The sequence below is a fragment of the Orycteropus afer genome, unplaced genomic scaffold (assembly GCF_000298275.1).
Source record: "Orycteropus afer afer isolate SDZICR_OR568_19922 unplaced genomic scaffold, OryAfe1.0 scaffold00018, whole genome shotgun sequence".
Classification (NCBI taxonomy): domain Eukaryota; kingdom Metazoa; phylum Chordata; class Mammalia; order Tubulidentata; family Orycteropodidae; genus Orycteropus; species Orycteropus afer.
This window is the reverse complement of record NW_006921605.1, coordinates 5,522,910-5,537,553: the sequence shown is the minus strand read 5'-3', so window position 1 is coordinate 5,537,553 and position 14,644 is coordinate 5,522,910. Positions and strand designations below refer to the sequence as shown.

At 53.3% G+C, this 14,644-nt stretch overlaps 2 protein-coding genes across 2 annotated transcripts in view; both read left to right on the top strand.

Moving 5' to 3' along the window:
• Positions 1 to 7,620, top strand: part of MGAT5B (alpha-1,6-mannosylglycoprotein 6-beta-N-acetylglucosaminyltransferase B) — a 192,130-nt gene extending 184,510 nt beyond the window's left edge. The window contains exon 23 of the mRNA XM_007959846.1: positions 7,520 to 7,620. Within this exon, the coding sequence (XP_007958037.1) occupies positions 7,520 to 7,620 (101 nt within the window). The remainder of the gene's footprint in view (positions 1 to 7,519) is intronic.
• Positions 7,621 to 10,082: 2,462 nt separating this feature from the next.
• SEC14L1 (SEC14 like lipid binding 1) overlaps positions 10,083 to 14,644 on the top strand; it is an 84,524-nt gene continuing 79,962 nt past the window's right edge. Inside the window, exon 1 of the mRNA XM_007959845.1 lies at positions 10,083 to 10,145. Within this exon, the coding sequence (XP_007958036.1) occupies positions 10,083 to 10,145 (63 nt within the window). The remainder of the gene's footprint in view (positions 10,146 to 14,644) is intronic.

Sequence of the window (14,644 nt, the reverse complement as noted above, 5' to 3'; positions counted from 1 at the left end):
TCTCAGCAGGACGCTTCCAGAGCTCACCCCTGTCCTATCCAATCTTCCTTTCTCCTTGTGGCTCATAATACTACCCTGAGGATTGGTCTTTTGATACACACTCTTGGCACTGTTTCTCTATTTGGGGAAATTGAAGATGGGGAAGGATTTATTGAAATAAATAGAGGATGCTGGGAACCAGCCACTGGGGCAGGCAGGACAATTACCATCTTCGTCTGTATGTAACGTTAGTCCCTGGACAGCGCAGACAGAGAATGCACTCAGCTGCTAACCAAGAGGTGGGAGGTTCGAATTCACCCAGAGGCACCTCAGAAGAGAGCCTGGCATCCTACCTCCAAAAACTCAGCCGTTGAAACCCTGTGGAGCGTGGTTCCACCTGACACACACGGGCCACCGTGAATAGGACCCGCTGGAAGACAGACTGTCGGCAGTAGCACACAGAACGTTCACAGAAAGCAGAACCGTTCACAAAGTGCTCACAGCCGTTTTCTCATCTGAGCCTAACGACCCTGTGAGACAGCTTTTGGACACCATGCACATGCAATTAAAAACAAATGTGTTTTCTTTGGAGGAGAAGTCTTCAAAGGTGCTATGGGCTACTGTGATGCCTCCATTGGGCCCACCAGCCACGCGGAGGTGGGAGGGGATGTGACCTGCAACTTTCAGTCCAGTGTGTCATGAGCAGTGGGGTGATTGGCAGCCCCAGGTCGCACCATGTACACAGAACATTCTGGAGACAGAACTGGCTGAAAGATACACCCCACATAAGGAACCGAGCAGAACAGGCTCCCAAATAAAGCCATCTGGGATGACGGGAGATCTCGGAGGCCAGGAGCACGCGTGGAGTGTGGCGGCCCCTCTCTCGCCCACAGCGAGGGGGACGTGGGGTGCTCCGGGCTCCCTGACGCTTGTCTGCCCCTTCCTGTGTGCCCACCGAGCGGACATGGAGGAGGCTGTTCTTCTCCATGTTTGTCGTTGGTGGTGGTTGCTGTGAAGTCGGTGCCCCACACACAACAGAGCACACTGCTCCCTGGCCCTGGGCCATGCCTGCCATCAGTTGGAGCTTGGACTGTTGAGAGCCACAAGATTTTCATTGCTGATTTGTGGGAATAGATTGCCAGACCTTTCTTCCTTGTTCTTCTTAGGAAGTGCTGCTGCCACCTGCCTAGCATCATAGCAGCGCACCGCTCCACTGGCAGATGGGTGCTGATGGCACGTGAGAGGCCCTGGCTGGGAACTGAACCCTGGTCTCCCACACGAAGGCCAGGATCCTGCCAGCCAGCCGCCACATTTCCCGTGTTTAGCCTCGGGACAATGGCTGAGCTAATCAGATTTCAGGAGCTCTGGTAGCATAGTGCCTAAGGCACTTGACTGCTAACCAGAAGGCTGGCGGTTCAAACCCACCAGCCACTCCTCGGAAAGAAGGTTGGGCAATCAACTTCCGTAGAGATACCGCCTCGGAAACGCAAGGAGGGGTCGCTGTGAGTTGGGTCCGACTCGATGGCAAATAACAACAACAACAATCAGATTGCTGGTGTTCTTCTCTGACTCCCCACTCAGCGCCCCTTGTTACATGGTGGTCGAGCTCACGCGTGTTAGCCTTCCACTCTTTGCACGAGGCCAGTGGAAACCTGGCAAGCCCCAGCCCCACGGCCGGCTGTGTGCCCACCCGGCGGCGGCTGTGCACACTGATTGCTGGACTTGTAACCCCCGTCCCGACATGGCCCACCACAGTGCCTGCCACACAGCTGCATCGCAACAGGCGGAAGCAGGGACTAGGCTGTGAAACAGACAGACCCGCAGGAAGCAGCATGATTGGGTTGGCTATTTTTATGTCTCTCAGCTGAAAGCTAAGGGCCTCAGTCACCCCATGTCAGCTGGAATCTCGTCAGATGGGGCTGCTCTTTACGATGTTCACGGGGGCGGTGCTGTCCTTGCTCGGGACGCAGATGTGGAACAGCTGGCTGAAGGCACCGGGCCAAGAAAGTCACCCCCAAAGATGCTTCAGCTCAGGCGGAGTGGCTAATGCATTCCGAACAAATGCCTCGGTGAAGGCTGTGCATTTCAATTCAACCCAAGCAATCGTGGGGCTTCAGTAAATGCCAGGCGCTGTGAAAGGGAGGAACAGGAGCCCAGGGGCACAGTGGTGAAGTGTTTGGCTGCGAATTGGAAGGTCGGCTGTTCGAAGCCACCAGCCACTCCATGAGAGAAAGATGTGGCTGTTGGCTTCTGTAAAGGTTTACAGCCTGGGAAAACCCACAGTGGGTGTGAAGTGGAGGGATCCCCCAGGTGGCGCGGAGAGTTGAGCGCTCAGCTGCTGACTGGAAGGGCAGAGATGATGTCACCCAGAGAACCCTCGGAAGAAAGGCCTGGCCGTCCACTGAAATACCAGCCACCGGAACTGCAGGCCCGGGGAGTGCAGCTGGGCTCTGGCACACGCAGGCTTGCCATGAGTTGGAATTGGCTCAGTGGCAAAAGTTGTTTTTAATGAAAAGTAGGAAAAATGACTGAGATGTGGTCTCAGTACCCAAGCCAGTCACAGTCTGATGGGAAGGACAGATTTGATTCTTTCCTAGCTCACCTAATTTAAGCCACAAGTTCTCTAATGAGGAGCCCTGATGGCGCAACAGTTAAGTGCTTGGGTGCAAACTGAAAGGTTGGCATTTTGAAACCATCCAGCAACTCTGGGAGAAAGACCAGGCAATCCACTCTCGTAAAAGATTACCCCCGTGGGACATTTCTGCTCTGGCCCATGGGGTCCCTGGGAGGTGAGAGTGGCTCCATGGGGCCCAGCAACAGTCCTAAAGGAAGCAGTAAACCAAAAACCAGACTCACTGCTGTGGAGTCGGACCGACTCATAGCGACCCCTCCTTGGGTTTCCAAGGAGGTATCACTACAGAAGTAGATTGCCTAACCTTCCTTCTGAGGAGTGGCTGGTGGGTTTGAACCGCCAGCCTTCTGGTTAGCAGTCAAGTGCTTTAGGCACTCCACCACCACACACCAAACCAAATCCACTGCTATCAAGTCAATTCCAACTCACAGCGCCCCTAGAGGACAGAGTCAAACTGCCCCATAGGGTTTCCAAGGCTGTCAATCTTCACAGAAGCTGCTGCCTCATCTTTCTGCCACAGAGTGGCTGGCTGGTGGGTTTGAACCACTGACCTTTAGGTTAGCAGCCCAATGCTTTAACTGCTACCCTACCAGAAAAAGAAAAAGCAAGCGATTCAGAAAGTCTTCAAAGAGAGACAACAGTGGCTGCCGTCTGCCAAATGGGCTGTGTTCGAACCGCACGTGTCTAAGGTTTAGCGTGAGCAGAGCACCGGGAAGGAGAGCGTGTTCTTCCAAACTGTCGCTCTGCACGCCCTGCTTAGGGCTGTGTCTTGCTCAGTGAGGAGCTGAATGCATGTTTGTTGAATTAACAAAAGGATGATAGAATCCATGAACAAACCAAGTGGTGATGAAAAGAAAATCATCCAGACAAAGGGATGTCAGGGCCAAGATTTATAGAGGACCTTGAATGGCGGGCCTCGAAGCTGAAATTGAATTCTGGACTCCTTGTGGTTGCCGAGCAGGGAGCGAGCTGGAGACGCCTTGTGGTTTTGAAAGCAAATTCGGCAGCCGCGTGAAGTGTGGCCCAGAAGGGGTGCTGCTCCTGCTTTGAGTCAGGGACGCCAGTCCTTGGAAGCTGTGCTGTTCCCCATGGGCAGGAAATCGTGTGGAAATCTGGAAGGCTGGCCAATGGCTTCTGCCGAGCCGGCTCTCTGGCCCTGCGTTTCCCGGGTCGGTACTGATGCAATGGTGTTTACTAGAGGCCGCAGGATTTCCATCCGAATTCAATTAGGAGATGCTGCTTGTAGAGGAGCTGGCATTTTGCCATACTTTTCCAAGCTGGAAGCTGCCTGCTGGCCACGGCAGGAGAATCTGCCACGCCTTGACCTGTCCCGGGAGTGGGCTGTCATGTCTCTGTGACACTGACCGAGGTGAGAAGCACGCACTCCAGGTGTGTAGGGCCACCAGAGAATAAGGAGTGCAGACCACCGAGCCCGGGGTCCCTGGGTGGTACAATCGGTTCACGCAGCTGCAGACCAAAAGCTGGGTGTTCAAGTCCATCCATGGGCACCTTGGCAGAAAGTCCTGGCCTCCACTTCCAGAAAGTCAGCCACTGGAAACCCTGTGAAGTACAGTTCTGCGTTGACGCACAGGGCGTCCCCATGAGTCAGCATCAACCGGATGGCAGTGGGTACCATTGGGTCTCTTGGCACCAACCCCATTGCTGTGGAGTGGATTCTGACTCACAGCGCCCCTAGAGGACAGAGTAGAGCTGCCCCATGGGGTCTCCAAGGCTGTCATCTTTATACAACTAGACCGTCACATCTTTCTCCTAAAGAGCAGCTGATGGTTCCGAACCATTGACCTTTCCCTTAGCAGCTGAGCGCTTAACAACTGCGCCACCAGGGCTCCTTCCTCTAGACACAGACCTTGATCACTAAGTGAACTCGCCTCCCAGTAACGTGCGAAGGGCTTGTTTAGACTCATCTCCTGCTGCTTTTGCTGCGGTGGTGAAGAGGCTGGGCTCAGGAGTCGGTAACTGTACCTCGACTGTGCCCTGTCTCCCGTCACCTTTCCTGCAGTGACTCTCCCGTCATCCAGGCTCCCAACCGTCCTGGGGTCACCCACACCCCATGCCTTCCTTGAGGTCCCTCTAAGAGCAGTGGAGATGTGCTCCAGGAAAGCAGCCCACTCCTGCCGGGCGTGCTGAGAAACGTGCTTCCTGTCCTCGAGGTGACGTGTGAGCAGTCAGAGGGGTGACAGCGGCAGACTGAGGCTCCTGACGGGACTCACCTGAGCTGTCCAAGGCCGAGCCATCCTCGCTACGGATCCCAGGGCTTGGCAGTCCTGGACTCCAGCCGGCAAGTGACAGGTGATGACAGACAGGAGGCCAACACACCATGCACGCTCATTAAGGGGCACCCTTACCCTAACACAGCGTCACAGGGAGTCGGTCTGCACGAGGGAGAAGGCTGCTGTGGAAGACCCGGGCGGCCACGTTCCTAGCCTTTACCGATGTCACTGCCGGGCCACCAGCCCTGCCCTCTGCTGCGCTGCTTGTCAGGCAGAACTGCCCATAGGCCTTTCTGGGCTGTAATCTCTATGGAAGGAAATTGCCATGTCTTTTCCGTTAGCGGCTGAGTGCTTTAACCACTGCTGTACCCGAGCCACTGGATGGGCTGTAACCACCAACGTCATCGTGGTGAACGCTGGGCTCCTTTCTATGCTTGTCATCTCATTTTATTTACAGGTTTGGTGGAGGGACTTGGAGAGTGTGAACTCTTGGAGCAAACCTTGAAGAACACGGACAAGTCTATGTCTTTATGAGAAGAATGTGTTCCTCTGACTGACTGACACCCCCATCTTGCCTTCCACCCTCCCCTCAGCCCACTGCAGTCGGTTTCTGTGCCCTGCATGCTGGCGAGTTCACGTCCAGTAAGGACACCAGTGAGCCTCTTAGCACCAAAGCCAGGGACCTCTCTGGTTTCTCATTGTGCTCAGCGTCCTTGGCCTTTGGTTCTGATGACAGCACATGACTCTGAACTTTCTCCTGGTGAGCAGGCCATCTCGGCTGCTCCTGGTTCTCCTCCCACCTACTTCTCTGTCTGTCTGTTGGTATCCTTCACGGTTCTTGTCCATATCTTCACGTTTAATATTTGGAGATTTCCAGGATTCTGCCCTTGCTCCTCTTCTCTTTGGGGACACACACACACAGCAGTATGATGCACCCACTGGTGACTTCATTTGTCCTCATGCAACTGCTGACCTCTGACCACCCTTCCTCATGGCTCCAGTCACTGGCTCCTGTAGCAACATGGACAGCTGCACCTGATACTGCTATGGCTTGAAACGTTCTAGACAATCTTTTTGTAATTGCCTTTTGATTTGCCATCCTCCGTGGTGGCAAACCATCCCTGTTTATTATGGATCATTTCAAATATATTAAAAAATCAACACAATAGTGTAATGAACAATTATTGACTTAAAACCAATCTTACTTCATCTAAGCCTCTCACTCCACCTTTCTTTTATTAGGATTATTTTGAAGCTCATCCCAGATACATCATTTTATCCATAAATGTTTCAGCATGTGTCTCTAAAAGATAAGGATTCTTTAAAGAACATTAACCACAATACCTTTATTCCACCTAAAAAAATGACAGTAATTTCATAATATCATTACATGTTCAGAGAGTTTAAAATTCCCTGTTTCACAAAGATTTCTTTTATTGTTTATTTGTTCAAATCAAGATGGAAGTAAAATTCATATATTGCAGCTGGTTGGTATCTCAAGTCTCTTTGCTTTCGTGGTATTTTAAAAAACTGAAATATAAGACACAGAAAAAAGTTCACGGATGATAGTAGACAGGTCAATGAGTTCCCCAATTGCTTTTAATCTCTAGAATGGCTTTCTTTCTCTTTTTTCTTTTGCAGTTTATTGAGCAAGAACATGTCTGCCTTGTAGCGTTTCCCACGGTCTGTACTTTGGGCCCTGGTTTCTGCGGTGTCACTTACCTTGTTCCTCTGTTCTCTGTACTTCCTGTAAGTTTGTGGCTACACCTAGAGGCTTATCAGATCAGGCCAATTTTTTGGCAAGCACCATTTCTCTGAGAGGTCTCTGGGAGGACTTATCAGGAGGCTTCTCAGCCTTGGGATGTTATTTCCTCAAACTGGCAAAAGCCAGACAAAGCTCATTCTAGTGACTAATGTGGGCGATCAGGCTGGAAAATGATGGTTTGAGAGAAAAAAAAAAAAAGTATGATCAAGTCATGCATGGGTTTCCTGTGTGGTTGGTCAGCTGGCCCTGAAAAATGTCACAAACCGCCCTGTGTAAGGACAGCAAGGCTGGAATAAATGGGCAGCCACTCAGGGTGACTAATCTGAACGGAACAACAGTGACATTGACGGAGAAATTGTATGTTGGTTTAAAAAAGACAGCTTTGCTGTGTGGGTGGACCTGCGAGGTGTCCCTCTAGAGTCATGAGCTCCTCTCAAGACCTCAAGACCCCCTAAATGTCTGTGTCTCACGCATACATTTTAAAACCAGAGCTGGTGAGGACCCCTCCTCTCTTTGAAGACCGCCCCTGGACCCCTATCTTTTCTTGACCCCACAGCCTGGGCCTAGGGACAACTGGAGGTGCTAACAGGCATGCTGCCGCATTCCACCCAGCCTCTCCCATGCCTGGCGTTTGCCTCATCGCCCTTCCTCTGCAAGAATGCAGTCAGGGCAGCGCAGGGGGAAGTCAGCTTCTGAGCAGTCAACAAAAAATGAGGAAGTCCAAGGGGACCTCTGAGGTTGGCCGGGCAAGGCTTTAGAGAAGACAGCCTGGCCGCCATGCCGGGGCCCGCAGCAGGCCAGGAAGGTCCCCAGTTATTTTGACATCGCGCCCAGTTCCCTGTTCTAATTCAGCTGAATTCCGCCCCCGCCCCACTCGCAGCCCCTCGAGTGACTCCCTCCTCCCCCGCCCAGCTACTCGCGAGCCCCGCCCCTCGCCCCCGGCACGCAGGAAGTGGGAGGAGCCAGGGCCGACACCTTCCCCGGACTCCTCCTCCAGCCCCGGCAGGAGCTAGCGCCTGCGCAGCTCGGGCCCAAAGCCGGTCGTCACTAGCAGCCCCCTCTCTAGCAACCGTTGCCCGCTCCCGCCTCCACCAGTCGGAGCCGCGTCCGCGCACGCGCGCCCCTTCCGGCGCCTCGGCCCCGCCCTCGTCGTCACCCTTAACAACCACTCGTGCCCTGGCCGTGCCCCTCCCGCTCCCGCCCTCGGCCCCCTACCCGGAACCGGCGGTGGAGTCGCGGCCGCAGAGCAGTGCAACAGCGACGGCAGCGCGGAGCCGCCGGCATGAGCGCCCCCCGCCGCCCCGCGCCCCGGCCTTTCTGACAAGAGGTAGGCGCGTCGCCGCGGCGGGTCCGAGCGCGCCCCCGGACCCCGCCCGCCGAGGCCGGCTCCTGGGACCTTGCGGACTCCCGGCCCCGTCGCGCCCCAGCCCCTGCAGCTTGCCCGAGCCCCTGCCCGGAGCCGGCAGCCGTCGTGCCCTCCGCGGGCTCGCGCCCGCCGCCCCCTCTCGTTGCCCAGATTTCCCGGGTGGCCTCCACCGCCGCCCGCTGGGCTTCCCGCTGCCGGGAGCGGAGTTTGGGCTCCGGAGTCGGCCCGTAGCGCACCTCCTCGGGACTGCCCGGGACCGGGGGCCCCGCGGGGCAGCCGCGCCGGTACCTCTGACGGGTCCTGCTGCCTGGCGCCCGGATCCGGCTCGGGGCGGACTCACCGGTCCGGTTTAAAACATCGATTGCCGTGCCTCGGTGGCAGCCCTGGTCCACGAGGCCACTTGGCCGCCGTAACTCCGGGTTCCCCGTAGGACGTGGATTTGGAGCAGAGCTTCCGAAGGGGGCGCCTGACGGGCGAAGTGTAGGCGCTTTGGGTTCTGCCAGGCGTGGAGTCCCGAGTGGATGGGGCTGTTTCTTAAACGAGCATTATTTCGCAGCTGCTCCCATTTATTACACCAGGTAATCATTCTCACCTTATCAGAGAAACCTCCTAAAATTCTCCCAACTCAGTTTTTAAAAGACTGTTGTGGACCAGTGTTGTAAGGTGTGCAAAACTCAATAGAACCTGGTCCCAGCGCCCCAGGACAAGCCAGCCCCACCAGCAGGATTGGACTTGGGGTTGAGTTTGGGAAAGAACTTCTGGTGCTTTTAGACCTGTTCTAAGATCTTCTCACCTAAAACCTCCTTTCACAGACATGAAACTTGAGTTCCGGAGAAGTCAGGTGACTTGCTGGAGCTCACCCAGAGTTAGTCCTTAGCACTTTTCTCCCTGTTGCCTAGGGTCACCCATTCCTGCCAGGTATGCTGAACGGAACATATCAGAGAAAGTTCCAGACCTGTTTAAATGGAGTGACACACATAGGGCAGGGCTTTTCTGAAACAAAATATGTCTGTGAACTTTTTTTATCGTCCGGCTGGTCTTTAGGCCCCTTCAGCACATTCCGTTTTGTATTTTTGAATATCCTTTTGCCACTTTCAGCATAAAGTACCATTCTTAATGATTGGCTTTGGCTCGTCTTCCCTTTTAAAGAGGGAAGTAGCTGAGGACTCCAAGTGCAAGTGTGTTTTTGGAGAAGTTCCCATAGGCGTGGACTGAGGTCTTCACCTACGGGTGATTATGGACCTTGCAGGAGTCTTTGACAGGGGGCTTAGGCGTCAGCCTTTCATCTGTTGTCTCCAGATAGCGCAGCTGTTGGAAGCACAGATTTCAGCCAAGCCGCTTCGGCTAGCACGCTGGCACTTCTGCGGTTTCAAGACAGTTCTCTGAGATTGTAGTATACGGAGTGCAAAAACGGGGTTTCACGCAAGCTGCTTTCTCATTAGTCTTTGGGGAGGGTTCACTGATTGGAGATCCAGGAGTTATTTTTTTTTCCACTTTTCTTTTTTGTGTATCTCTGGACCTGATAGCGGCGGGCTTTCATTTGTTCTCTAGTTGAAGAGAAGATGATTCAAGAACTCCTTCTGTGACCGGAGCAACTGAACCATAGCATTTCACAGCCAGAAAGAACTCAGGGGTCCTCCAACCCCACCCAGTCCTGGAGAGGTGCAGGGGTGGGGCCCCCGGTTTGCTAGTGGCAGGGCTGGCGTCTTGCTTCATCCTTCTCCTTGTCTTGTCACCTCCTCCTGCCCTGCATAAGGAGCCCTGTGGCACAGTGTTTAAAGCGCTCGGCTGCCAGCCAAAAGGTCTGTGGTTTGAATCTGCCTGTTGCCCCGTGGGGGAAAGATGGGCTGTCTGCCATGGGTCATCTCTCCTCTGCCCTTCCAGGTTTGCTGTGGGTCCCAGTCAACTTGATGGCCATGGCCTTGGCTTTGGCATGGGCCCTTACATATTGAAGTCTTTTCTTCTGTGATTTTTGGGTGCACAGAATGATGAGCTCCGGAGGCCCCTTTCTGCCGTGGGTGTGTCGAAAGCGGCTCGTGTTTCCCCCATCGTGGCATTTACTCACTCACTGTTTTGCAGGTGTGAGTGGATCCCTGCGCTGTCACAACCATGGTGCAGAAGTACCAGTCCCCCGTGCGGGTGTATAAACACCCCTTTGAATTAATTATGGCTGTAAGTACTCTTCGGTTTACTCCTCCACTGCTTGTTTTTTGTTTGAAGTCGTGGATCTGTAAATTTCTGTTTATTTCATGGTTTGCTTCCCGGCTTCTCTTTCACCTACTGTGTTTCTGCTTATGAACCTTTTCTGGCTTCTGAATATCACAGCTGCACATTGATGTTTTTTAAAATGCCCTTAGGGAAATGGACAGAGCTGCGTGAGCTCTCCCTCTGAAGACACAGAAGTGGGATTCTCACTGAACACTTCTGCCTCTGCGTTTTAAACTAGCAAAGACATGTGGGTTGCGCTGTCCTCCCTCACTGCCTCCCCTGTTGGCTGGGAAGGGTGCCGGGTTATGGGTGAATTCACTTTAGGTCGCCCAAGACCTGAATGTTCCAGGCTGGAGTTTACTCATTTACTCAGATGATTTTGTTGAAGAGTTTCTTCCCTTCAATCAAATTTGTATGCCCAATTAGAATGCTACAAATGAGCTAGCTAAAATTGTAATTAGAATGCTACAGATGAGCTAGCCAAAATCTTGGTTTTCTTTGTTATCTATCTATGTGAAGAGTTTGGCTGAAGATAAGCGTTTCACTGGATGTAAAACAAAACAGGACAACAATAGCAAATCTGTTTCTAGTCACCGTTAGATAGTGTCAGGAACTCTCGTGGTGTGGTGGTAAGGGCATTTGGCTGTTGACCAAAATGTCAGTGATTTGAACCCACCAGCTGCTCCGCAGAAGAAAGATGGGGTGGTCTGCTTCCGTAAAGATTGACAGCCCTGGCAGGCCCAGTGGGGGTCGCTATAAGTTGGAATCGACTGCATGGCCATGAGTTTGCTTTATTTTGGTTGGATCAGGGTGGGGCGTTTCTTCCCTGCCCTCCCCATCCTGGTCACGTTGAAGGTGTAATAATGTCCAGAAAAGTTCTCCACCATAAACACACATCCTGATGAGAATACTTCAACCTGAACACGCCTGCGTGGCTGGCCCCTAGAAGAAGGAGACCATGCACAGCCCCCCAGAATCCCCTGGCTCCTTGCGGTCCCCGCTTCCACCCCCACCCCTCTCTGAGGTAGCCACTGCCTGACTGGGAGCGTCCAAGGGTAGCGGCGGCCGCGTCTATCCTTTAATAAAAGCACAGGTCTGGTCGGTACCTTGGGTCTGGCTACTGCGTGCTCCACGTGGGTGTCAGCTTTTCCCAGGTCAGTGTGTTGAAAGCAAAGATACATGGTTTACAAAACGGCTACAGGTTTTTCTCAAGGGGGCCTTTAAGTTGAGTTTTGGTTTTGTTTTATTTGGGGTGTGATTTGCATACAGAGATGGCCATTTGTCTGGTGTACAGTTGACAGGTGCTGACAGACTGCAGCTGTAAAGGCTTACAGCGGTTTCATCCCTCACCTTGCCTGCCTGTGGGAGGGTTTTTGGGGGCGCTGAGAGGGTTTCTGGCTGTCACCTGGCTCCTTTGTGGATGTTTAGCTAGGACTTACGAGTGTTTGCGCTCTGACGGCGGAAACGACTTGTCCTAACAGGAGGTAGCCTCTGATTTGCACGTTACGTGTTTGCGTGTTTTGTGTGCGGGCTTCATTTTGGGGTTCGGAACAAAGCCCCGTTCTGGTCTGAGGACTTGACTATGGGGAGAGCGAATCCTGTGGAACCCCAGGAATGAGGGGAAGTGGGTATGGCTGACTCCAGAAGCCTGGCGAGGAGAGTGGTTCCCCAGGGGCTCTGGGCCCCCGGTGGCAGGTGTCCCTGGAACTGCACCCCACGTGACTGCCAGGCTCTGCCTTGTGCCCTCAGGTCATGTGCGTTTTCTCAGTGCCCAGAGTCCCAGTGATGCCAGTTCCGCTTGATGGCATTTCTCGTTGTGTGGTTTTCTGTTTCTAAGTGACCAGTTCTTGAGAGGAATGACCAGCCTGTGGGTGAGGGGCCCTAGGGTTGCCGGCTTAACCTTGTTCAGTTGGCTGGGCTGGTGGGAGGTGGGGGAGGGAAGGGAGTGGGTGGGGTGGGGTGGGGTGGCAGCAGGAGAGGCAGCTGCCTTCCTGAGGGCTGGGGGCAGAGCGCGGGCCAGCCGGGACTGAGTTACCCTGCAGTGAAACCTGCGAAAGCCGGAACCCGCGTAGGCCGTGTGGGACTGAGTCTGTGTCAGCTTGGCTGGGCCTGGCTGAGTGGCTGGGCAGCTGGTGGTAGTTATTCCCCATGATGAGACTGGCAATCACTCCATGATGGGCTCTACCACGAGTAGCTGAGTAGCTGCTTTAGGGATGTGGGCTGCTTCCTGTATATAAGGAGAAGCCTTGGGAATGGTCTTTAGCCAATGGCACGCTTGGACCCTGCATGGAGCCGCGTCGTTGCTCAGAGCCTACCATGCTCTGTTTACCTTGGGACTTACAATGGACTTCCTGCCGTGTTGGGACTGTGCCTTTTTACTTGTCAGTCTTCTCAGCCTCAGCAGCCAGCAGCTGTCTGAGTGAAGAAATGTCTCTAGCTCCAGTGGGCAGGGAGCAGGCGGCAGAGCTGGACCCCAAGGTGGAGGGGCTTTCACCCAGCCCCTAGAGCCCGGCACTTTGAACTTGGACGTAAAGCCTCCACATTGTAAGAGAATAAACTGTTTGTTAAGGCCATCCCATTAGTGGTATATTCCTGTCAGAGCGGCACTAGGGAACCAGAACAGGCGGGAGCCTGCCCAAGAAGGAACCCACAAACGTTTTCCACCAAACAAGCCACAGAGAAGTGGGAGGACTGCCCCTGTCAAAGGTGGAAAACCTGTGAGACCTGGAAAACCCCGGCGATCCCTTGAGTTCCAACTGTCGGAGGCTTCACTGTGAGATGTTTTCCAAACATTGTGTACGTTTGGAGAAGCACTGGATTTCATGAAGACGTGTTGTGATTGTCTGATTTTGAAACTCCCTTGTTTTCAAAATTGTCAGGGTTGCCTCTTGTGCATTTTATTCATGGATTTATAGAACTGGAAATTCAGCTTATTCCAGATCCCTTCTCCCCCAATCTTTTAAAATTTTGAAGCAGTAGTTAATATATTTTTTGAGTTGTTAGAAATATTTTTAGTCTGGAAATGGACATGTTCCCTTTTCTCTCCAGAGTTAGAGATGTCAGTTAAGTCTGCAGTGGTTTTCGAGTGACCTCATTCGCCCCTCTTTTCGCCCCCTTTTTGTGAATCTGATTGTATGACATAAAATCTTCAATATTTTCCTTGCTTCGTTTTTTTTCTTTTGTGGAGATAAAACAATATATACTAGAATCATTCTGAAAACGTCCGCCCTTCCAGTTAGGTCCAGAGCAGGGAGAGGTGACACACAGGGAAGCTGAGGACGAGACCCAGAGGTTCACTGAACCGTGAGCAGCGGCCGTGATCACAGCACACGCCGAGTGCGGCAGGTGCAGGGCTGGGGGGGCCAGGGGGTGGAGCCTTGTCCCGACCGCAGGGTCCTGAGAAGAGACCGCTGGAGGAGCGGTGCTCATGCAGTGCTTCCTTTGTTTGCCTCCGGAGCCCTAGTGGCGCAGTGGTTAAGTGCTCGCTGCTAACCGAACGGTCCTCAGTTCCAAGCTACCAGCCACTCGGGGAGGAAGATGTGACAGTCTGCTTCCTAAACGTGACAGCCTGGGAATCGGCCCGAGGCGGCTCCATTCTCTAGGGTTACTGTGAGTCGGAATTGATTTGATGGTAACAGGGCTTTTCTGTTTGTTTCAACCAAAAATTTTGTTGTGATTTAGTATCGTCAGAAAATGGTTGAACTAGAAAGTGCTTGGTGAGAATCACCACATGGTGGGTAGCAAGTGCCTTCATCGCCTTTCAGCTGATTGAATGGAGAGTTATCGTTCGTGCAGGGGCGTCATGCTCTTACGCAGAGGTTGGTGGTTCGAACCCGTCAGCAGCACCACCGGAGGAAGACTGGTGATTGCTTCTTTGAAACTTATATCCAAGAACAACCCCTGTGACACTCAGTCCTGCCCTGTAACAAGTGGGGCGCCGTGAGATGGCATCGCCCGGATGGCACCGAGATTGATATCGGGAATCACATTACTACGTTCTATACCATTTGAATGGAAAACAAGCAGACGTTTGTCAGCAGGCGTTTGTGGAATTTCTGGGGTGTCCCTTTGTTACATTAATCTAGAAGGAATGTTGGACTGTGAGTCACAGAGACCTCCCTGCCCAGCCCTATGTTGGGGGCGAGGAGTCGCAGGTGTGGGGAGGCTGAGGCTGCGCCCTAATGAGTGTGGTGACCTCATTCCAGAGTCTGGTATCTGCCCTGCCGGCCTGCCCCCGGACAGTGCCAGCCTGTCACTGTCTGAAGGTCCCTGTCCGGAAGATGTCCTCAGCTCTCCTGGGTCTCACCCTGGGGCTCCGCCTGGCTTGTTGGGAGAGAAAGTCACCCATGAAGAACACACTAGCTGATGGTGCCTTAAGGGCCTATGGTTGCAGATGGGATCCCACTCAGGACTGAGAATGGGGGGCCGGTAATTCTGAGAGACTTGGCTTGGAGTGTTTCTGT